The sequence below is a fragment of the Heloderma suspectum genome, chromosome 6 (assembly GCF_057233095.1).
Source record: "Heloderma suspectum isolate Gila_16-S chromosome 6, 16-S_ref, whole genome shotgun sequence".
Taxonomy (NCBI): domain Eukaryota; kingdom Metazoa; phylum Chordata; class Lepidosauria; order Squamata; family Helodermatidae; genus Heloderma; species Heloderma suspectum.
The window spans coordinates 69,301,678-69,324,333 of record NC_139463.1 but is presented as its reverse complement, the minus strand read 5'-3'; the positions used below and the strand labels follow the sequence as shown (position 1 = coordinate 69,324,333).

Sequence of the window (22,656 nt, the reverse complement as noted above, 5' to 3'; positions counted from 1 at the left end):
TCCTATGCATGTTTAGACAGAGGGGAAAAAAAGGCCTACAACTCCCAGCATTCCCCAGCCAGCAAAGCTGGCTGGGGAATGCTGGGAGTTGTAGGCCTTTTTTTTCTCTCTGTCTAAACATGTATAGGATTGCACCCTTACTTACTTAACTTCACTCAGGGCCCTAAACAAATTTTCCCTCAAGTAAGTCCTGTTGATTTTGATGCAGTTGCCCTGTTCTTAGGACTGTGGCCTTATTTTAATTCCCAATTTAGGATTCGACGATGTGAAAGTCAGGCGCCTTTCCCTGAAGCGACCACAGAGCTCCTCTGCCACTCACTCACGCATTCCTACTGCCTATGCTCAGCTGCAGCCTTTTCCCCACCTGGCGCCCTCCAGGGGCGTCGGACTACACCCCCCATCATCCCCACCCAGCGGGCCCGCTCTGGCTGGGGATGATGGGAGTTGTAGTCCGGCCATCTGGCTGGCGGGAGGCTGCCTGCGCAGAAGCCTCCCGCTCCACCGGCCTGCTTATATACAGCCGCTGCTCTTTGGCCTCTAGGTTCAAATTTTTAAAAAGCGCCCAAGTCACCCCGGAAGCCGGACACTGTGTCAGTCTTCTAAAGTCTGTCTAGGGGCCGGAGTGGGGGGGGGGCGGGGAGGAACGAGAAGAACCTCCCCTCGGCAGCCAATGGGAAGCCTGCAGAAGGAGAAGGTAAGACACCTGCAGCCAATAGGAGAGCGACGGGGTGGAGGTGGAGCGCGCGCGCGGGGAGGGGGCGTGAGGACCAGGAAGTGGTGCGTGAGCTGTAAACAGACACACGGCGGCCCTGTGAAAGGTGCAGAGTCGACGCGGAGGTCGGGGAGAGGGGGTCGGGCAGCTGGGGAGGGAACGCGGGGGGCGGCTGCTCAGGGGAAGCCAGCGGGGCCTCGACGCGGCGCTGCCCCTAAAAATGAGCCGCGCACTTTGCACATGCCCAGTGCCACTCTTTTCTGGATGCGCTGCTTAATATGTTGCAGGTATCATCCCAGCGGGTGAGAAGCGGCGCCAGAGCTGTAATTTCAAAACAAGCATAATATGTTTTAAATTGTGTTTAGGGAATCCTAACGTTGTTCCCGGAGAGGAGAGGAGAGGAGAGGAGAGGAGGGGGCTTAACCATTCCTCACACAGTGCAATAGGAACAGCAGCAAAACAGATGGAAAGCACCACCAGGACAGGAGCTGGTGTGTGTGGTGAGGAAGGGGGCATCCATGTGATATTGGCAAGGATGGGCGCCCAGGCTTGGAAATTGGGGAAGGGGACGGGGGTCCGCATTAGGGCTCTGTTGAAGCTATCGGTGCTTAAACGTTGTGGGAAGACAGGTCCTGGAGAGCCATCCGCTGTCCTGTCCTCTTGACTCTGGGAAGGCATTGGGTAGCAGCCAGTGGTACTCCGACATAGAGTAGACCCACTGAAAGGGATGGGACTTGAGGTCGTCGCGACTAATTTAAGTCCCATTCATTTCAATGGGCCCACTCTACATAGAACTAACATTGGGTACTCCTCGTTGTCTCTGCTCCCAACTTGTGTAGACCAGCTTTAGTTGCTAAGTTGTATTTAAAAAAAAAAGCATTCCGCACATGCTTAGCAACATCCTGGGGTGCTTTCGGACGAGGCTTTTATCACATCATCACCCTGCTGTATTCACGGGGTCCAGACAACAACATTTTCCACTTGTAACTCTCCTGTGTTTTCCCACTGGTTCTTCCATCTTTTTTGCTTCCTGCAGAAAATCCATTAAGGAGGAAAAGTTGGAATAGCTGCGCAATGGCTTCTGATTGGTAGCACTACAAGCCTTCTGTCTGGAAGCACCCTTGCCCAAAAGAGCAGTGGTGCAGTTAGGTAATTTTAAATTCTGGACTTCCTGGTCTTACTGGAGCGGGGAGGGGGGAGCGTGTCTTTAGATGTATATTACTTCACTTACTTAAAATGGTCTTACAGCCTGCCCCCCTCTTTAGATGGTAATGGGTATTCATTACTTCACTTTCTTCGAAATGTGCTCTCCCACTCATTCTGCCAAGCGGTGCCCTGGACTTTGGCCCCAAAGTCCCACCCTGATGACACCACTAGAAAAGAGTTCCCCAGAGCTAAAAGCCCTAGCAGAAGGAGAGTTTTACGGTGCTTGAAGAAGGGAAGCAGTGCCAAAAGGAACCAGAAATGTATGGGCGAGGGAAATGGAAGCCAGAGGTGGGGGAAATTGTATATCATCAGTTAGAAAAGGGTAGGAAAGAGGAGGTGGGAGAACTGGGAAGGGGGGTGCCCAAGGAACTGAGGATGACGGGAGTTGTAGCCCAATATATCTGGAAACCACCAGGTGGGGGAAGGGTGCCCTCTACCCTGGCTCAAACTAAGAACTGATCTCAGACCATTTCTGTTGCAGGGCCTGGCCTCTTCAAAGATGGGGACCAACGTCCGAAGATATCACTGATCCACGGAGACCCTATCCCCAGGCTATGCAATACAGGATGGGTGATAACCCACAGGAAGAGGGGCACCTACAGTTGAAGCTGCTAGGACCAGGAATGAGAGGCAACACTCTGGAGAGCCCCAGTTTTCATCCTCCCCACCAGTTGACATCTCAAGGACGAGTGGATGAAGAATGCACCAGGTATGGAAAAAGTCTAGGCACAATGCGGGGCACTCGATTGCTTTAATTAATCTTTTTTTTTTTTTTTCCCAATGGCCCATCTGAGGACTCCAAAATGACCTCACAATGGGAATAGCGGAAGGGTGTTTCCTAGCTGCTGGGGGCAGCCACAAGTGGCCATCTATGTACTAGTCAGGTGGATCATACTCAGAAGAGGCTGTTTCAGGCAGACTCTATAGAATGCAATGAATTGGGATGCACCACAAATTAGTGCAATTAGAAACTCTAAAGAAATGTTTTTGTTGGAATCTTTATACTGAAGTTGTTTACTAGAAAAACACAGATTAAAATGATCAATACAACCACAATATGAAGGAATGTAAAATGACCAAAGAACACAGATTAAAATGATCAATACAACCACAATATGAAATAATATCAAATGACCAAATGCGTTTCAACACAGGTCTTCCTCAGTGGTCAAACTACAAAAAAAATTTATACACACATTAAAGAAAACTCTTAAGAGAAATAAATAAACCTGTGAATATAAATAAAATTGTTGGGTAGGAAGATAAGGTTACCAAATGGAATGAGTATTTTTATTCAGCAAGAACTTACCCATTGGTTTATAACTGAAGTTCTTATCAGAACCAAAATACTAAAGCAATAATAAAGCTAAAAAACGCTCTCCTACAATCGACCTCTCAAATCTTCAAGGCTAGGAGGGTTCCTAAACAAAAAATAACAGCATATAATTAAAAGATTACAAGTCTTGCCAATGATTGGATGGGACTGCCTGGGAATTATTATTATCATTTATTAAACGCAGGCATCGCTTATTTCTGCAAAAAGCAGTCTCAAAGCGGCTCACGCACACACAGTACAAAAATTTTGAATATGACAGAAAAATCAAGCCCAAATCAATACTTGGCAGAATAATACAAATAAATCTAAAAAAACATACAAAGTGTTCATCCAAAATACTTACAATCCCACCCACCCCCAGCTCGCAGCATAGAACGAACACCGCAAAATCAGCCCACAACAATCAAGCATAACTAATGCCTCAGATAATAAGTACATCTTTGCGAGGCACTGAAAGGATGACAATGTTGGCGTTGGGTGAGCTAACTTGGGGAGAGCATTCCATAAACATGGGGCTGTCACAGAAAAGGTCCGTTCATGAACTGTCTACCCTGGAGCTTATCTCAGAGAGGACACGGAAAAGGGCTTCTGAAGCCGACCTTTGGGACTGGGCAGGTTCATACAGACAGAGGCGTTCTTGAGGCATTGAGGTCCCAAGCTATGTAGAGCTTTATATGTTAAAACTAGCACATTGGATTTGGCCAGGAATAACATCAATTACATGCATGTTGCTCTGGGCTCCTTGGAGAAAGGGTTAGATAAAAAGATGTTCCAAAGAAAATGGAAGTGGTGAATGCAAACATTCAGTTGGGGAGAGCATCAAAGAATATTTCATTTGCTGAGATGCCAAATGCTTCCTGAGATGTCAAATGCTGTTGCACTCATGTCCTGCTTGGGGTTTCCTACAGGCATCTGGTTGACCACTCTGTGAACAGAATGCTGGGCTAGATGGCCCTTGGGTCTGATCGAGCACGGCTCCACTTATGTTCTTATGTTCCTTGTAATTCCAGTTTGAGCAATTAGGTGGCCTTGATTGCTGACCAGAAAACAAAAGAGAGAGACTGGTTGGGAGAGTCGTTCAATAAGTCACGCAGCAGGGTACCATTTTGAGCAAGCAGGGGTATGTCTTCAATGCCAAGATAAGTGTTGCAATTTTTTTAATGCCAGCATTTGCACCGATTCTAGTGGCAAAATGCGGGCGATGCCAGCAGCTGGCCCATTCAAAAAGGCTATCTCTAGTTAACAAACACTCAGCAGCTTATCTTAAGGCAGTAGTCCATGCTTTCATAAGAGGCACATGGCTTTTCCTTCTTTGCTTTCTGCTTTTGTTATGCCATGCTGGGTTGTTGGCACACAGCATTTCTCTGAAATCTGCAGAGTCGCTGGAGAAAAAAATGCTTTCACCCTGGGAATTGGAAGAGAGAGCACTTCGTTTGTACCTTTCCTCCCAGACCAAATAAATGAAGGACATTGGGGCTCAGACAAATGTCTCTGCAAATAGAGCTTACATGTGGGCAGGAGGCACAAGATTGCACTCTGTCCTGCCCATCAGATATGCCTGTCCCACCTCCTGGCCTGCTAAATGTCCATATTTGTGTATCACGTTGGCATCAGGCATATGCATAAGCCCAAACTGCATAATTGATATCCCACTGATAATCTGGAAATCTTCTGCCCAATTCAGGTCCGCACATGGAGGCCCTATGCAAATGTTAAACTCACATGTGAGTGTCCAGTGAGACCAGGGGCAAGACAGTTGTGTCTGGTGGGCAGAGTGGGAGGGTGTGAATCACTCATAGCTGCTACTTGTAGAAAACCTTGTCCAAACCAGCCCGTTATTAAACTGTGTTTCCTATCTTGAGGCAAGCTAATTTTGTTCCCTTCCCACTGAAACAAGTGGTGGGAGGCAGCAACTGAACGCTAGCTTTACGTGTACATAACTAGGCTCTATCAGCTGCACTGGCTTCCAGTCCATTTCCAAGCCCAGTTCAAAGTGTTGGTGTTGACCTTTAAAGCCCTGAACGACTTGGGACCGGAGTATCTAAAGGCACGTTTCCTCTTGCATGTACCTGCTCGAACCCATAGGTCATCTTCAGAGGCTCTCTTTCGGGTGCCCCGACCAAAGGAAACTAGCCGGGTGGCAAAAAGAGACAGGGCCTTCTCAGTGGTGGCACCCCACATTATTGTCTTCTCGGCACCAAGCAAAGACCTTTCTTTTCTCCCAGGCGTTTTAGAGACCTAGTTCTAGGTGATTATTGCCGTTCGATCGATTCTTGTGCTGTTTATTGTGTTACGTTATATTGCATTTTATTTTTTTAAATATTTGTATTATATTTTATATTTTAACTGTGTTTTAAAATGGCATTCTAGTTTTTTTAACTGTTTGCAATCTGCCCGGAGAACATTAGTTATTGGGCGGAGTAGAAATGTAATAAATAAATAAATAAATAAATAAAATCCATGCATGCCACCTGGCTTTGGGCAACAGGTTTCAACTACTGGATTGCTGTCAGATGAAATGTCTTGCATCCCGAAGGTGAACTTATGTGGCGTGCGGGATATAAACCAGTATGTAGAACCAGGCTCATCAGATTCCTTCAAGTTCTTGTTTACTTTCCTAGGGATATGGCATAAAAAGAAACACCCTGTCCTTAAACCTGTAGGCAGACGCATCATGCGCCTTTGGGGGGTTTTGTTGTTGCTCCAGTATAAGAAGGAAAAGAGAACTTGTCCAACAGCTCTTGCCTGTTGGACTGGGCACGAGGAATCTGAGGGCGGAAAAGTGGCTCTAGGCTGACCTCCTCCAGGCTGGCGCCCTCCAGAAGCATTGGACTACAACTCCCATCATCCCCAGCTATTGCCCATGCTGGCTGGGGGTGACTAGAACTGTAGTCGAACACATCTAGAGGGCACCAGCTTGGAGGAGACTCTTCTAAGCGATGGAGAGAAAGAAACCCTGTGTTTTTGCAAAAGTGCACTTTACTCAGGTTTCCTGGCAGTACCAGCGGTATTGGAAAACAAAGGTATCTTGGCCAAATGCAGACTAATAAGGCCATTGCAACTTTGTTGTTCTGCATTGCCAGATTGCCAGTGTGGCGCAGTGGCAAGAGTGTTGGACTGGGAGCCGGGAGATCCGGGTTCTAGTCCCCACTCGGCCATGAAGCTCACTGGGTGACTTTGGGCCAGTCGTGGACTCTCAGCCCAACCTACCTCACAGGGCTGTTGTTGTGAGGATAAAATGGAGAGGAGGAGTATTATGTACACCGCCTTTGGTTCCTTAAGGAGGAAAAAAGGCGGGATGTAAATGTAATGAATGAATTAATGAAAATTCAGAGTAGCTCGGGAAAGAGTTGGTGTCTCCTCTATCTTGTAAGAAAAGACCTTGATCTCACCAAACAGCCATCTCCCACTGAAAGCCCATTCAGCTCTAGATGCAGCCTTAAGGAAGGTCATGCGTGGCCCGCTGCTCTGTGGGGGGTGGGAGAAATCAGCTGCAATTGCCCATATACCAAGGGTGGGCAGTAGGTGGATCTCCAGATGTTTTGGACTTCACCTCTCAGAAGCCCCTGCGAGCATGGCCAATGGTCAGGAGTGCTAGGAGTTGACGTCCAAAACCTCTGGAGGTAAACGTTATGGCCATCCCTGCCATAAACAACACTCGGTGCTCTAGAACAGCCTTCCCCAACCTGGTGCCCTTCAGATGTGCTGGACTTGCAGTATTGGGAGTTGCAGCCCAACACATCTGGAGGGCAACAGGTTGGGGAAGGTTGTTCTACAAAGCACACAGTGGGGCTGTGAGCACATAATGGCATCAAATTGTGGGTTAATTCACCCACGATTTGCTGCGGCATGTGCCAAGTATGTTCCTAACTACTAACTGTAGGTTAACTGCGGGTAGTTTACCCCACAATTAACCTACCATGTCCAGGTTTGGATGTCATGTAGCAACCTTCGATCAGCCTGATCAGGGGTTAAATATTCAACATGCCTATGGAACATGCCCAGCATGCACCATGGCAAATCAAGGATTAATTAATTAACCGCCTTTTCAACATTTTCCCTGCACTGAGTACTAGTCACTTCCATGTTATCCTTTTAATGAAAAGAAAGTTTGCTCAAATTCTTGCAAGAGTGAGGTGAAACTAAAAGCTGGGCACCATATTCATGCAACAAGGGAATCATCATCATCATCATCATCACTGGGGAAGGAGTGAAGCAGGGGGAAATTTGGCTCAGAACAAAAACATTCTCAGAGTTCAGGGTTCTGAACTTCTTGGCCCCATCATGGCCCTTTAAGCCAGAAGGGGAGAACATTTGTCCCTCCAGATGTTGCTTAACTACAGCTCCCATAATTCCTGACCATTGCCCATGCTGGTGGAGGCTATTGAGAGTTGGAATCCACCAACACCTGGAGGACCACAGGTTCCCCAGCCCTCCTGTAAGCCGTGAATGTGCAGCCCCCCTTGCTGGTAAAAGACTCCTGAGGACGGGCATAGGTGGGATGCTTGGCTTGGATGATGCGCATGATAAGGTGCATGTCCTTCCAGATCCCAGATCGAATGGAATCATAGAACTGGAGGGGGCTTGGTAGGCTAACTAGTTGGGTGGAAAGTAGATCTCCAGATGTTTGGAACTTCCAGCTCCCAGCATTCCTGACCATTGGCCATGCTAGCAGGGGCTTCTGGGAACTGAAGTCCAAAATATCTGGAGATCTACCTTCTGCCCAACCCTGATATAGTTCAACCCCTTGTTTGATGCAGGAAATCCAGAGCTGGGCGCACCCAGAATCTCACTTCCTTCCACCACCTGAACTGGCAGCCCTGCCCAGGCAAGGGCTACTAGCTGTCTTCTTCTTGCTGCTGCCAAGTGCCTTTGTTCGGACCCCCATTATTTTGCAGAGGCAGAGTCCTTCTTCTGTTCTGCCCTTCTCCCTCCCCTGCATTAGGTACTGTGGATATCTGCATGCGGACATTCCATTTTATTATTTATTTATTGCATTTATATCCCACCTTTTTTCCTCCAAGGAACCCAAGGTGACATACATAATCCTCTTCCTCTCCATTTCATGCTCACAACAACAACCCTGTGAGGTAGGTTGGGCTGAGAGTCTGTGACTGGCCCCAAGTCACCCAGTGAGCTTCCATGGCCGAGTGGGGACTAGAACCTGGATCTCCCAGCTCCCAGTCCAGCACTCTAACCGCTACACCACACTGACTCTTGAAATATAAGGAGTGAGACAAACTACTACACGGGCCCAATTTCCTTTGGGGTTTGGCTTCGAGTGAAGTTTGCCTTTGCCAATAACTGAACAAGCTTGCAAATCCACATTTTCCTTCTTCTTGCTTTGTCTGCCTCCAGCGCCCAACCATTGAGGAACATTGGAAAAGCCAGCTCTCCCCTAACATGCTCATACGAAGACAGCAGCAGCCGGAAAAAAGCCAAGCTTGCCGGTAGAAGCCATGCTAGTCCAAACCTTGTCCCTCCCTTCTCTCAGATGCTGGAACTACAGGGGATGTCTTACGGACATGCCTTTCCAAGTCTGGATCTCCATAGCCAGTGTTCCTTCAACATGCCACAGTTCAGAAGGACTTCCGGTAACCATGAGGATGCCCATTCAGCACCGTACGTGCCCATCTGTGCCCCCGCTGGACCCGGAGAGAATCTGCTGCAGTCTCCATCACTGAGCCACCAACTGATGGGATGCTGCCACCAAAACAGCCACGAATGCATGTCCCTCGGTGACAGCAGCAGAGTTACGGCTCTGTATGCTGAGCTGATCAGAGAACTAGAGCGGCAGATGGCGGAGCTGCGGAGAACGCTGGCCTCTCGAGAAGAGGCCGCGGCACGGCAGGACAAGAGGATCCGGGAGCTGGAGCTGGAGAATGGCAAGCTGAAAGGCCTGCTCTGGAACTTGGAGGAACAGAATGACTTCCTGTCCATCAGGAATGGAGCAGGAGGAGCAGCATCGGCCAGGATGGTGCTGGGGACGGGACCCAGTCTCTTTGGTAAAAAAGTAATAATAATGTTGCTTCAAGCGGGGAATTGGAACTCTGCCTCTGAGGGCTCTCCGGAGTCTGTATGGGCAGATGCAAAAGAAGGCAGTTTGGGGGGGGGGACTTTTAAATGGGGTGACTGAGAGGAATGGAGGGAAGGAAGCTTGTAGAGACTTGGGCTAGCTGGCCAGTAAAGTTCTGGGAACAAACTAGCCTGGCATACTGGCTAGGGCCAAAGAAGAGGAGGCTATAGGAGATCTGTGTGATCGGATCTCCCACAAGTTTTTAAAAGGGGAACCTGCAACCCAGAGGGTGCGATGGGTTCAGATGAAGGCCATGGCACTAGGGGAGGAAATTTAATCCCTTTGCACTGGTGCCATTTTCCTCATCTGAGTTCCCCCCCCCCCCCCGAGCTGTTAACGTGCCTTGTGGGAGAAAACATACAGGTGTGTGTTTTCTCCCACAGAGCAAATAGAAGTTCTATTGAGTGGTGGTGGATTTGGATCAGGAGCACAGAAATTGGGGGAAGGGTTACCACCCCCCTCCTTTAGCTCCATAACTCCAGTGTAAATTTCCAGCCCTGCGACTCCATTTGCCCTTTTCAAAGCCCATCGCAGATCCGGTTACGGTCTCCCACCGTCTTATCTGGCGGTTTCCTAAGAGACCGAGCTGTGAACTAAAAAGTAATCAACTCAAATCTCACCTCCACCACAAATGTTCTACGAGGTGGCAAAACACAATCAGTCTGAGTGTGTGCCTCCCCCGCCCCAAATCTCAAGACCTAGGCTGAATCTACACATAGCATTTATACCATTATCATACCATTATCATAACTATTGGTACACATGAGACCAATGGGCACCAATAGTTATGAAAACGGTATGATAACAGTATAACTGCTATGTGTAGATTCAGTCCTACATTATAGAAATAATAACACCAGCCTGCCTTACAGGGCTGTTGTAAGGATGTACTGAGAGAATGTATGCAAAGCACTTTGAAAGCCTTGAAGTGCTATAGATGTGCTAAAGCGTGATCAGTAGCCAGTGAGCAGGAACTGAACCTGTGAAAGGCAATGAATCCTTCCACACTCTAGTTTCTGGGCCTTTGGTGGACCCTGCCACATGCTTTCAAGATTCCACCCACTCAAAACCCCACAAGAAATTAGAAAACAGCATTTTTAAAAGAATGTGAAAACTGAGCTTTTCAGGGTATCACATTATCATAGAATAGTAGGGTTGGAAGGGGCCTATAAGACCATCGAGTCCAACCCCCTGCTCAGTGCAGGAATCCACATCAAAGCATCCCTGACAGGTGGCTGTCCAGCCCCATCTTGAAGGCCTCCAGTGTGGGAGAGCCCACCACCTCCCTAGGTAATTGGTTCCATTGCCATATTGCTTTAACAGTCAGGAAGTTTTTCCTGATGTTCAGCCGGAATCTGGTTTCCTGTAGCTTGAGCCCATTATTCCATGTCCTGCATTCTGGGATGATCGAGAAGAGATCCTGGCCTTCCCCTCTTTGACAACTTTTCAAGTACTTGAAGAGCACTATCCTATCTCCCCTCAGTCTTCTCAAGGCTTTATGCAATACATATTGGATTACATGCTTGGTCATTGGAATATCAACAGCCCTATTTAATTGTGAGATTCAGTGCAGTTTACCTGATTAAAATCCATGGGTTGTCATCTACCTGTTTGCGTTTCACATGACTTCTTGATTCTTGGCAGTGAAACCTACATGGCTGAAACCTGCCCCAGTTCTGAGACTGTTCACTGTATGCTTGTGTCAATTAAATGCGCAAGGAATGGAGAGGTCTGTCATACCCCCTCCTTCATTAATGACTGCACAAGCAGGCATGTTGCAACTTTGGTTTTGACAGTTAGCATCTCTTTTGGTTTCTTTGCTGTTAGGTCTCACTGCAGTGCTGTTTCTTGTTTCTTCGTGTTGAAGCCCTGATGAAGCAAACAGCGCTGTAGTGGCACCTACCGACAGAAGGCAAGGTTTACAATGCTGTCATCTCACCCAGAGAGGAAGCATTTTAAAAACCCCAAGTTTCAGATACTGACTTCCAAAGCCATGGAAAATAAGCACCATGGGAAAATAAGCCCATCAGTTCACTGCGTGAACTCTTTGTTCCTCTGGGAGATTTCCCAGGGATCTTGGCCAGCGCCCAGTTCTTGTTCTCTGTATGTGTTCTCTTTTTTCCACAGATGTTAATGAAAGCAATATTCAGTTCCTCAAAAGCCTGGTGGGAATGCTGGAGAATTTCACAGCTACACAGGTAAAGGTCCATACACAGATGAGATGTGAAACACTGTCTCGGCTGTTTTCTTCTTTGGAGAGTGAAGAAGAGTTGTGAATAAGGGTTTTTAGATTTTGCTATTCCACTACATCTGGGGGTGGAGGGCTGTATCCACAGCAGCGGGGAGGGGGCAAGTGTATAACTCTGTCCCCTTGGCCTAGTAATCTCCCCTGGCTTTAAAATGAATGGACTGCCAAGCTATATGCTGGTTAAGGAGGTCTCTCTTTAGTGGTTGAAGATGTTACTGCAGGCTTCAACCACATGGACACATTTAAATTAATTAAATTTAATTAATGCATTAAAATAACCCTGAGGTGCGCACCAGTAGGGTCCCCTTAGAATGCATGCCAAGTTTCAGATGTCTAGGTTTCACAGTCTTGGTGCTATGGCACTGCTGGACAGACAGACAAACACACATCCTCTTTTATTATTATAGATGGACGTAGGTCAAGGCACTGAAATCTTGAGGCCCAGTGAGTGTGAATGTACTTGCCCTGATGAGAACTGGTCGAAGTTTGTAGCATGTGAAAACCCACTGATGCTCTTAATTTGGATCAACAAGATTTACGCCAGCTCATGCAGTTTGGCCAGATCACCGTAGTGATGACACAACCATGGCTTCAAGGCCCATGCCCGCCATGGGCTGGTATAAAACCTGTGGTCTCTCCTTTCTCAGGGGAGGAATGTTAGCTTTGTTATAGAGCAGTGGAGGCTGGTGGCTCTGATTTTGGTGGAGCTGTGAATCCATTCTGGGTTTCAGTTAGAACCAGCCAGAACTCTAAAGGAGCTATATAAAGGAGCTATAGCTCCTTTAGAGTTCTGGCTGGTTCTGACAGAAACCCAGAAAGGATTCACAGCTTCACCAAAATCAGAGCCACCAGCCTCCACTGGAGCATATGCTTTGCATGCTTAAGGGCCCAAGTTTGATTCCCAACATCTCCCGTACAAGAAGGGATCAGGTAGCCGATGATGGGAAAAGACTGTTCTCTGCCTGACATCCTGGAGAGCCACTGCTGGTCAGAGTACACATTATGGAGCTGGATGGACAAATTATCTGGGCTGGTATAAGTCATCTTCCTGTGCAAGTCTGTATAACATCCAGTTCCCTCTTGTGCATATCCCCATATATGTGATTCTCTTCCAGGTCAGTGGTCTCCGCTCCCCATCTTCTCCAGAAGATCAGAGGCATACCCCAGTCCCAAACCCAAATATCTCACCAGGTTGGAGGACCCGAAACACTGTGTCAAGTAGGTTATCACCCTGGATAAATGCAGAAGACAGGTCAAGAAGTCCCATTGGGCTCAACGATGCTGCCAGCTTGTGGGACAACAGTATACAAGAGAGGCTATCTGATGGGACCCCAGTGTGGGCGTCACCAGTGGAGGTGCGTGACAGGAAAGGAAGAGTCTTTCTGACCAGGCGCTGTGATGACATGAAAAATAGCAGAAAACTTTAGTTGAGGAAGACGTTTGGAGAGACCCTGAGCTTGAAGCAAAATCTGCCCTTTGGTTTAGGAGGGGATGGCTTACAAACCAGTGTTGCAATTCAGGCAAAGCGTGTCTACTCAGAAGTCCATTGAGTTCAATGGCACTTGCTCCCATGTCAGTGGGTATAGGGTTGCACCTAAGCTGGCCAAGTAAAAGCCTTTAGCTGAACTTGACTATTCAACATTCCCTCTGCCAGTTTCCGTCTGCCTGTAATGCGATAGCTCCGTTGACCATTGTGATAATGGAGTAAAATTTGGTAGCGCTCATTCAGGATGCAATGTTGCATGTCAGGCTTGCCTAATATCAGCTTGGCCCTTCCACTCATTTTCAGACTGGAGGAGGAAAATGCAAAACACGATGCAGTGAGATACCTGCCTTGAAGGTCAAGTAGAATGAAAGTTGGTGTGCCTGTTCATACCAACATAAAAAGGGCTGTGCTGGATCAGACCACAGGCCTGCCTCGTCTAGCATCCTGTTTTCCACAGTGGCCAACAAATGCTTTTCAGAAGCCCAGAAACAGGATATGAGAGCAATACCCTCTCATGATGTTGTGAACCAGCCACTGATATTCAGAAGTACGCTGCCTCTGATCCTGGAGGTTCTACATAGTAGAACTAGTAGACATTAACCTTATCTTTCATGAATTCGTCTTGTCCCCTTTTAAAGCCATCTAAGGCGGTGACTTTTCCCACATCTTGTAGCAATGAATTCCACAGTTGATAACTATGTGCTGGACACCATTCTACATTTCAGGGATGAACTCTACTTTGAGAGAGAGACACACACACGCTTTCAGAAGGAGCCAGGAGAGGCAGTGCAATATAGTTCCTGCACTGAAGATTCAAATATCAGAATGAACATTGGCGCGCATGTTCAGGACATCGTTCCGAGTGTCAAGTTCAGAACCAACTTCCAGCCCTTCCTCCCTTTCAAGAGAGCTAGGTAGGAATAAGTTAGTCCACTCAAACACTGTTTTTATTGTTATGGATATGGGAAAAAGCAGAAGAGCAATCACACTCAGGACTGCTGGGACACTTTTAGCACTCTCTCTTGTGCCATGCAGATTAATTAGGTTCGATGAACAGAAGGCAACCTGAGGAATAAAAAATCATAAATAGAAATGGCTGGGCTTATTACGTGATGCCAACTACTGAAGTAGTAGTGGGGGGCAACCGGCGTCACTTGCCCTAATTTCAAAAGCATCCGTTCAGGCCTGTGGGCAAGAGCGATCTGCCCCACCCCTGGCAGCCCACTGGGCAGGAAGCGGGGGGGGAACAGACGGCCTTGCCGCTTTGCCTCTGGCTGCACCCACTGCTGACTTTTGCCCTGTCCATCTCTGCCATGTGGCCTTTGACAGATTATCTCCAAGGGGAGGAAGTTCCCTGCTCCTGCATTGAATGAATCCACTGTAATGACTTTTCAGTGGAACTATGGTGTTCTGGTTATAAGGATCTCGTAGCCAGCCAGTCTCTGCCACAAAGGAAACTGTCCACCAGCTTCTTCCCTGATCCTATTATCCTGGGGCTGTAATGTCATGGATGTTCATACTTCCAACCGTCTCCCCACAGCCTTTCTTCTCAGCTTTGCTTTGCTTCTTGTTTCCAGCTCCAGCCAACCAAGCAACCAACCATAAGCTTGTTTTTCGCTCCCTTTCTCCCATCTCCCCTGCCTGCGTTCCACAACTATGCAACTCACAAAACACACCCTTTAGGCCACTCTTCCCCTGACATGGTGTGTTCCCCCCCCCCCCGTCAGCTCGTTGGACTATAACTCCTGTCAGCCCCAAACAGCATGGCCAGTAGTCAGGGATGATGAGAGTTGTAGCCTAACATCTGGAAGGCACCTGTTTGGGGAAGGCTGCTTTAGGTGACACTATTGCAGTGACTTGCAATGCTGAGGGTTTTCTTTCGCTTTGCGTTCTGCTTGCTCTTACAGCTCCTAGCTTGCTTCACTGACAGGGCAGACCCAAGACATTTTGCTGCCCGAGGCAAAAAATAAGATGGCGCCCCCTTCCATTTCACGTACAAAAGTCGACTGGACTAGCAGCTGAATCTTTCTTTAACACACTGGCAATGGCTCAGCATCCTCCCCCACACCTGGAGGCACCAGGCTAGCTTAGGGGACACAGGGCAGGCTGCATGGCCCCCAGCTCTCTCTTCCAACACCTGGCTGCCGCCTCCCAGCATCTGCCGCCAGAGGCAAATGCCTTGCCCTAATGGTAGGACCAGCCCTGTTCACTGAGCAAGGTGTTTTGGATTCATTTAACTATTCCTTGAATTGGGAAGGCACCGGGCACTTTCCAATGTGGGGAATCTTTGTCTCGTTCTTGGAGCACGTTGCCATCTGGTGCGGGGTGGTGGTGGTAGGCAGTGGCTTGCCTTTTCATGTCTAGAGACACTTACACAGTCAGCAGTTGTCTCCCTGTCCCCGCAGCTCATTGCACCTTCTTGTGACTAGCAGAACCAGAATCAACTAATGAACCACTTGCATTTTGAGAGGCTGTGTTTGCTGCTGGCTCTTTGGAAAACACGTGCAGGGGTTGAACTGACATTTCAATACCAAATCTAGACTGTGTCCTAAACATGCACACCAGCCTTCGTTCAGGTTATCTCAGTCTCCAAGGCACATACTGCATTATAATATATTTAACATTTTTCTCCCCCCTTTGAAAATGGGTGTGTGGTGTCAACCATGTGTTTGAACTTCAAAGGGAGAATTATGTCATGAACGTACGTACATATGGCAGGTTGGATCCATGATCTGCCTTCCACAAGAGGAAAGGCTCTGCTCACAGAAGGAACCTTCACCCAACTTGGTGGGATCTTGCCTTGCCCCATTCAGCAGGGTCTCCTGACTGTGCAACATTTTCAGGGGGCTGGAGGGGCTGCTATGGAAAGAAGGGGGTAGGGAAGTCCATTTCCACCAGTGCAGTTGATCCAAGTTAAATCCGGATCCAACCGACCCTGTTTCACTGTGATCACTCTGTCTTCGAGCCAGCGTTTGTATTGCGGTTGTGTTACACCTTTCCCAAACAGGTGCAGGAGTCGAGCTGGGATTTGTCCTTGGAACAGAGAAGGCTGTCCTGACTGTGCACATCCAGTTTTATCCTTTTGCTTGAGTCATCAAGGGGGATAACTGCATTGTGTTGTTGTTTGCGTTTTTCTCTCCCTGCCCTCTTTTGAAAATGGGCACCGGGGGGCGGGGGGGGGGGGGGCTGAGCTTGCAGTTTCACAGAAACCCTGAAGCACCAAAGCAAAATATGCTTTGGGAAGAAGAGGCAGCCTTTGGTCATCAGCAATTGCAATCCTGTGCTTGTTTACTCCAAATCAGTCTTCCTGAGTTCAATGGGATTTACTCCCAAGTATGGATGGTTAGGACTGCAACCAGAGTTATTTAAATTTGAATTAACTTAATGCAGATTTTATTTTTGCTCCATGCACACCCAGAGCCCTGTTTATACAAATGCAAAGTATTATGCAAAGATAATGGAACCAATTACCTAGGGAGGAATGGGCTCTCCCACACTGGAGGCATTCAAGATGAAACTGGACAGCCACTTGTCAAGGATGCTTTGACTTAGATTTCTGCATTGAGCAGGGGGGTGGACTCAGTGGTCTTACAGGCCCCTTCGAACCCTACTATTCTATGATTCTATTATTTTCTGCCAGGCGGGTCTCAACAAAACCAAAAACCCTCATCAAATACAGAAAAAGGTAAACAAACCCATGTGGGGCTTTGACGGTGGAAACTCAGCTGAATACAGCTGTTCTTGTAGATTCTAGCTTCACTGATGCTGAAGTTAGGGGAGTTTAAACCCTATTAAAATAAATACAACTTGGCCGTATTCTGAAGGATTTTCCTGCATCAAAATCAAGCCTTCTTAGATGCAAGAGAAAGGGTGGCTTCAACACTGAAGTCCAGCTTTAGATTAACATAATATCCTCCTGTTGGACAGGAGAATGGCAGGGTCAAGCTGGAACTGGTCCCCAACTCACGAGTCTACATCACCCACCACCAGCTGGAGGACCTGTCCCAGGTCTCCACCGACAAACCTGAGCTGATGACCCGACGTCTGCTGGATTACTTCTTCTCTCGTGAAACTCTGGCCCGGTCTTCAGCCACTGGACAGCGGATCGCCCACAACAACCTGACCATGGAGAAGCCAATCCCCTTGCCGGTTGCTGTGGTAAATGCTATCAAAGGTAGGGGGTGGGGTGTAGCAAGATGAAATCTCATATAGCACTTGGGGGAGAAAGCAAAGTGTGAGTAGCTTGACTTACTTCCTGATGCAGTTTGATCATAGCAGTTCAGCCCTTCTTGCTTTATTCTCTGATTAGATACCTGGGTTGGATATACAACCTTAAGTAGGATACTTGGAGGTCGGATACTTACTTAGAGTAGACCCATTGAAATGAATGGGGCTGGTTAGCCTAACATTGGATACAACCTCTTGTTACAGACCCCCCCACCCACAACTTTGACCATTTCTTTTAATTGTGGTATGAAATCATTGTGCATCCCGTAGGCAATGCCGATATGCTTTTAAACATATCTGCGAATGCAAGGAAGGCCTTGCTTTTTGTTTAAAAATGAAGATTTCTAGGAGGCTGGATTCTGCAACGTTGCACTTTTTTGAACTTCCACTCTATTGTGGTATATGACCAACCTTTTGTATAACTGTCCCTTACTCTAGTTTTTACAGAAAATTCCTAATTCTTTGAAAATTGACTGTGAGATCAGCATAAGTGAAGCGATGCAAGCAGGTGCAAGACCTGTCGACTTCTTTTGCATGATTTCTTCTCAGAAAAGAATTTGGATTGATTTGAAGCACACAACTGATGTTTCCAGTGGCTGCAATCGCATGTAGCAGGAAGCCGGAATTCCAGAGAACCCTGGCTTACCACCAACAGGCTGCGTGCTGATGCACACAGCCAGTTCACTCCCACTTGGCTTCTCAGCAGCGAGAATGGTTAAGCTAACCTGAAATGGAAAACTTTGCGGGCCATGTGAACTGGGGCTCCTGGCTTGTTGCTCCCAAACAAGCCAGCAACCAAAAACTAACCCTGGTTTACAATCCTGGCTTCTAAGAGGCGCCGCAAGACAGGAATCCCGGTTTGGATGGCACACTAAGCTTTTTGCTTCTGGTTCATTTAGCTGCTCCTGCTGGCAGGAGCCAAGTGGGGCTGAACCAGCTGCGTGCACCAGCAGCCACCTCCATCATGGTAATCCTGAATGAATCCAGAACCTTGGCTTATCGTTGCGTATGAGCATGACCAGCATGCGACATCGAGAGTGACACAAAACTAAGTCTCTGTTCTCTTGTTGTCATCCCATCCTCTCTCCAGAGTATGTCACCAAAACATGTGGCAGAGGCTGCAATTTCAATGCGGTGATCAACAGCAAATGTGGGACCTCCCGAAGGGCAGTTAAGAAAATGATTGCCCCCGACAGTCAAAATGGACTGAATGGAGCTATGACCAAGACTTTCCAGGAACCCCTCAAGGGGTAGAAGGTGCATTTGTAGGACAGAGACCAAGAAGGTGCTGATTTGGATTCCCTCTTACGCAGTAATACTGGCAGATGTAGGAGACGGTTGATGATGGAGAGTCTTAAATTTCCAGCCGCTGGAGATGGAATTTATAACATCGCTATTGAAATCACAGCAATCAGGATGATCCCAGTGCTCTTCACCTTAGGAGACCTTGTATAGATGAGCCAGTAGAGGAGGTAGATTTCCCTGTGGCAGGTTGGGGGGGGGGCTCCCAAAATTTTCAGAAGCAGCTGTCAAGCCCAATGACCTGTCCAATCTGACAAAGGCACTACAGAGTCTTGGGTTTTCCCTACTCTATTACCTGCGATCCGTTTAAAGCCACAAATTTACTATCTTCTACATGCCCTGTCCATACATTATGCAAGGGTGGGCAGCTTGTGGCCCTCCAGATGTTTTGGCCTACAAGTCCCATCAGCCTTCGTTAGCATAGCCAATGGTGAAGGATGATGGGAGTTGAAGGCCAAAACCTCTGGAGAGCCACAACTTGCCCATCCTTACATTATGGCCTCTCCCCTTTAACCCAAAATGACCCCACCACACTCCAATATTTTTTTTTTCCAATTTACCAGCAGTTCATACAAACATTTACCTTCAGCTGCAAGCTGTTTGATCCTCCTGGCCTTGTAATGTGCCAATGGTCAGTGCCCATGAGACTCTTAATCACCATTACTTTATTGAGATGAGAAACAGTAGTCCTATACAAGTCCGCTCAGAAGCCCCAATGAGTTCAGTAGGACTTACTTCCAGGTACGTTTGCATACGATTGCGGCCTAAAGCAGGCACCCACCATAAGTCAGCCAGTGAGGATTTCAGCTCCCACTCATCCTCTTCTACAAATTGCTCAATACAGCCATCACTGGTACTGCTTGTGACAGATGGAAGAACGTGTCAAGGTTTGACTTCTAATAAATGTGGTATTTCTTGTAAATAAGACAAATTTCAAACTGGAGTGTAACAATATGGGTTCATTTATTTCTGTTTCCTGCCTGCCTCTCAAAATGGTATTTTTTTCCAAGATGGTGGAAGGGTAGAATGGGTAAGAACATATGAGCTACTAACTTCACGAGGGCAACAGGATAGAGAGTGTGGTTGGTGGGTGTAGTTATCTTCATTCTGTGCCCACACACAGAAGAAACTGGAAGATTAGTTGGCTTCCTGTCAGCTAACCTGTGCGTATAATACATACAGCACAATCTACTGGGAAGTTTTCCTGTGAGAGCCCCATTTAAATACCAGGCTCTTGTACTGCTTCCATATATTCCAATGAGACTCATGCAGGATAACTTCCTACTGGCTTGTGTGCACAGGAAGAGCCTCTAACACGAATCCTGGGAGTATAAACAGTTCCACTACAGGCAAAGGGCTGTTTTACATTTTTTAGGCAGGGACGTCCAGAAATGGCATTCCCATGACAACTTGCCCCTACCATTGTGCCTATAGCACACCAGCAACATGCTCAACATTTCAAACACACCAGCACTGCATGTTCCTACGTTATGTATACGGCAGGTCACAGGTCATTTTCATACGTGAAATCAGGAAGTGTATGTGTGTTTGTGAATATTGTTAATGCTGTACAGAAAGGGGGAATGCGGGGGAGAGAGAGAGCATCTTAGAGTCAAAATGTACATTCTGGCCAACTAACCAATCTGAGCATGAAGTGTGAAAATGCCGGGGGGGGGGGGGGAGTCAAACACACCACTCCAGCACTTCTCTTTACTACTCGACAAGCTACCTAGATGTTCCCTTCTCTGCTAGCAGCAAAACAATCCTTTTATCCCCAACTGTGCTGGGGCTTGCTTCTGACAAATTTATTTATGAAGAAATGTGATTGTTCTCTTCCTCCCCAGCCTCTTCTGAGCCAAGGTGGCCAGCCAAGTTACAGCATTAATTAAGAACAAGGATTTGCCACTTAAAGAAAAACATACTTCAAGCAGTTACAACTAAAAAATAAAGTGGATTTTTTTTAATTTAAAAGCTCAAAAATAACAAGCCATATGTTTTTGAAACATGTAGGAAACACACAACGCAATATATAGTCTATGATACAATGTACACTATAATACACAGAAGGGGCTGTATCGGGATTTTTTAAGTGGGGGGTGGAGGAGAAGGAATAACACCTGTCTGCTTGGAAAGAAATCCAATGGAGCAAAAAAAGGGGTGGGGGAGCAAGCTCCATTTTGGGAAAAAGAATCCTTGCATTTCAGCACAAATCATCAGCTGACTTCAATGGGGCTTGAAGTGCAACCCTGCACTGGACTGCAGCCTATTGCCCCAATTCAGTGAAAGCAATCGATTTCCACAGTTGGAGCTGCATCGCCAGATGTGCAGAAATGTACTGAGCCAAGCAATACAGAATTGCATGCCTTACCCCATAGGGCTGCCCATGCGCCTCGTGTGTGTACGCGCAGGTTTCTGCTGCACCTGTGGTTGTCTGGACCAGGGCACATGGCTTTGGTCCAGTGGCTCACATATGGATATTCTCCACTCTCCTGAACAAAGTGCTGCTGCCACGCACATCCTAGAAACCCCTGTGCATGCACAGAGCATGCCCTAGTTCACAGACCAGTAAATGGCACAGTCTGGATACACAGCTCTGCAGTAGCACAGGGACCTTGAAATGTGCTTGCATCTTTAGGAGGGGCAAGGGGTTTTCTTTGTCTTAAAAAAAGGGAATCTTTAAATTAAAAAACCTGCTCACAATCCATAATTTGGAGCTGGGGGGGGGGAATATAAGGCAACATTCTCCATAGAAAAAACGGGGGCTTCCTAAGGAGTTTTTTTTAATATATAGATATATATTTATAGATATTTATACTTTTAAATATAAAGTAGGAATGTGCTGGGGGGATGCAGAGAGTCCCATTTAGAGTGGCTCCTCTGTCCCCCATTCAAAAGCTTCACGAGCACATGGGGGGGGGACCAAGATTACGATTGGGTACAGTTTCGCTGGTGCTACTATCAAACACACGAGGAGGCCCTTTGGTGCAGCGGAATAGGGCATTCGTTCTGTGAGCTCTGGAGGCCAGTGGGTGGGTGGGCTTTGCCTTGCTATTTCCCCATCCTCTCCCTGCCCGCTACTGGGCTTTGTGCTGACTTTAGCTAATTCACTTGGAAGTGATGTTGCTCCTTCTTCATCCCAGGCTGAAGCCACAGCGTCTGATGCACCTTCCAGGAAGTTTTAAAGGAGTGTGCCAGAAGGTGGAGGCCATCTGATGGAAGGAACAGTGGCTCTTACTCCCTTCCTTGTGCAGATGTGTCTGGGAAAGCCGATGTCCCAGTCAGGAGTGTGACTTGGGCATTTTTCTGTCCTCTGCAGAAACCATCCCGCCTGGCAAGGGGTCACCAACACCCAGACTGCTCCCCTGCTTTTCCCAGTTGCATCCAGCCCTACAAGTTCTTGGTGACCAGGTGGGTTTTATAGTGCTTCGTCAGATGATCACTTCTAATGAAGCGCTTTTGGCACTGGGCACACTCAAAACGCTTGTCACCTGCCCAGAGGAGGAAACAAGAGCAACACTGAGCATGCATGACCAGGCTCACACAATGTATACAGTAACTTGATGCAAGACGTGGGGACAGGCACTTGCTTAGATGGGATTGCTCTAAAAAGAGGTTAGACCAAGTAATGTTCCTAATAGCCCAAACAGCTAAATGGAACCTCCATCTACAGAGATTCACAGCACGGAAGTTGTCCTGCCCGTGAGCTTCTCAGGAGCATCTGGCAAACCAATTTTGGAAACAGAACTCCAGACCTGATCTAACATGAGGCAATTCTTATGTTGCTGGGAGCATGAGAAAGCCTCAGACTGCTGAAGCTGCTTTGCATACCTTTTTATAGCAAAGCTTATTTCAGCCCATTCATGAACTAGGGAGATGGAACTTGTAGACCTCCAAATATTCCCCAGCCTATTTATAAACAGCCAGGGCTACGCAAAGTCAGCAAAAGCCAGGAGTGCCAATAGCTTCAATGGAACACTGCCCCAAAGGCAGGAAACCACCAAACGATTGGTGGTTGGGGGGAAAGGGAAAGGGGGCATGGCCTTCTAAGGAACTCCAGAGGATT

The 22,656-nt window shown here is 47.4% G+C and overlaps 2 protein-coding genes across 10 annotated transcripts in view; one reads left to right on the top strand and one right to left on the bottom strand.

Annotated features, from left to right (window-relative positions):
- The first annotated feature begins 739 nt into the window (after window positions 1-739).
- LOC146341104 (uncharacterized) lies at window positions 740-19,540 on the top strand. Of its 9 annotated transcripts, none has more exons than XM_084804760.1 (8): window positions 740-818; window positions 1,749-1,861; window positions 2,400-2,627; window positions 8,613-9,259; window positions 11,458-11,528; window positions 12,694-12,933; window positions 16,992-17,238; window positions 18,382-19,540. In XM_084804760.1, exons 3-8 carry the CDS (start codon window positions 2,473-2,475, stop codon window positions 18,543-18,545), a joined length of 1,524 nt encoding a protein of 507 aa, XP_084660886.1. In that variant the 5' UTR covers window positions 740-818; window positions 1,749-1,861; window positions 2,400-2,472; the 3' UTR covers window positions 18,546-19,540. The 9 variants fall into 9 exon arrangements, with proteins under 9 accessions (XP_084660886.1, XP_084660890.1, XP_084660889.1 ...); XM_084804764.1 differs by having other exon boundaries at window positions 742-818; window positions 16,992-17,222; window positions 18,382-19,528; XM_084804763.1 differs by having other exon boundaries at window positions 746-777.
- A 1,005-nt stretch (window positions 19,541-20,545) lies between these two features.
- SP2 (Sp2 transcription factor) overlaps window positions 20,546-22,656 on the bottom strand; it is a 28,425-nt gene continuing 26,314 nt past the window's right edge. The window contains exon 7 of the mRNA XM_084804754.1: window positions 20,546-22,081. Within this exon, the coding sequence (XP_084660880.1) occupies window positions 21,981-22,081 (101 nt within the window). The 3' untranslated portion in view covers window positions 20,546-21,980. The remainder of the gene's footprint in view (window positions 22,082-22,656) is intronic.

Bases quoted from the DNA above. Each gene is read 5' to 3' on its own strand.
- LOC146341104 (XM_084804756.1), top strand. From the start codon at position 953: ATGCCCAGTGCCACTCTTTTCTGGATGCGCTGCTTAATATGTTGCAGG. The intron at 11,529-12,693 runs GTAAAGGTCCAT...ATTCTCTTCCAG, and splicing joins AGAATTTCACAGCTACACAG to GTCAGTGGTCTCCGCTCCCC. The intron at 17,239-18,381 runs GTAGGGGGTGGG...TCCTCTCTCCAG, and splicing joins TGTGGTAAATGCTATCAAAG to AGTATGTCACCAAAACATGT.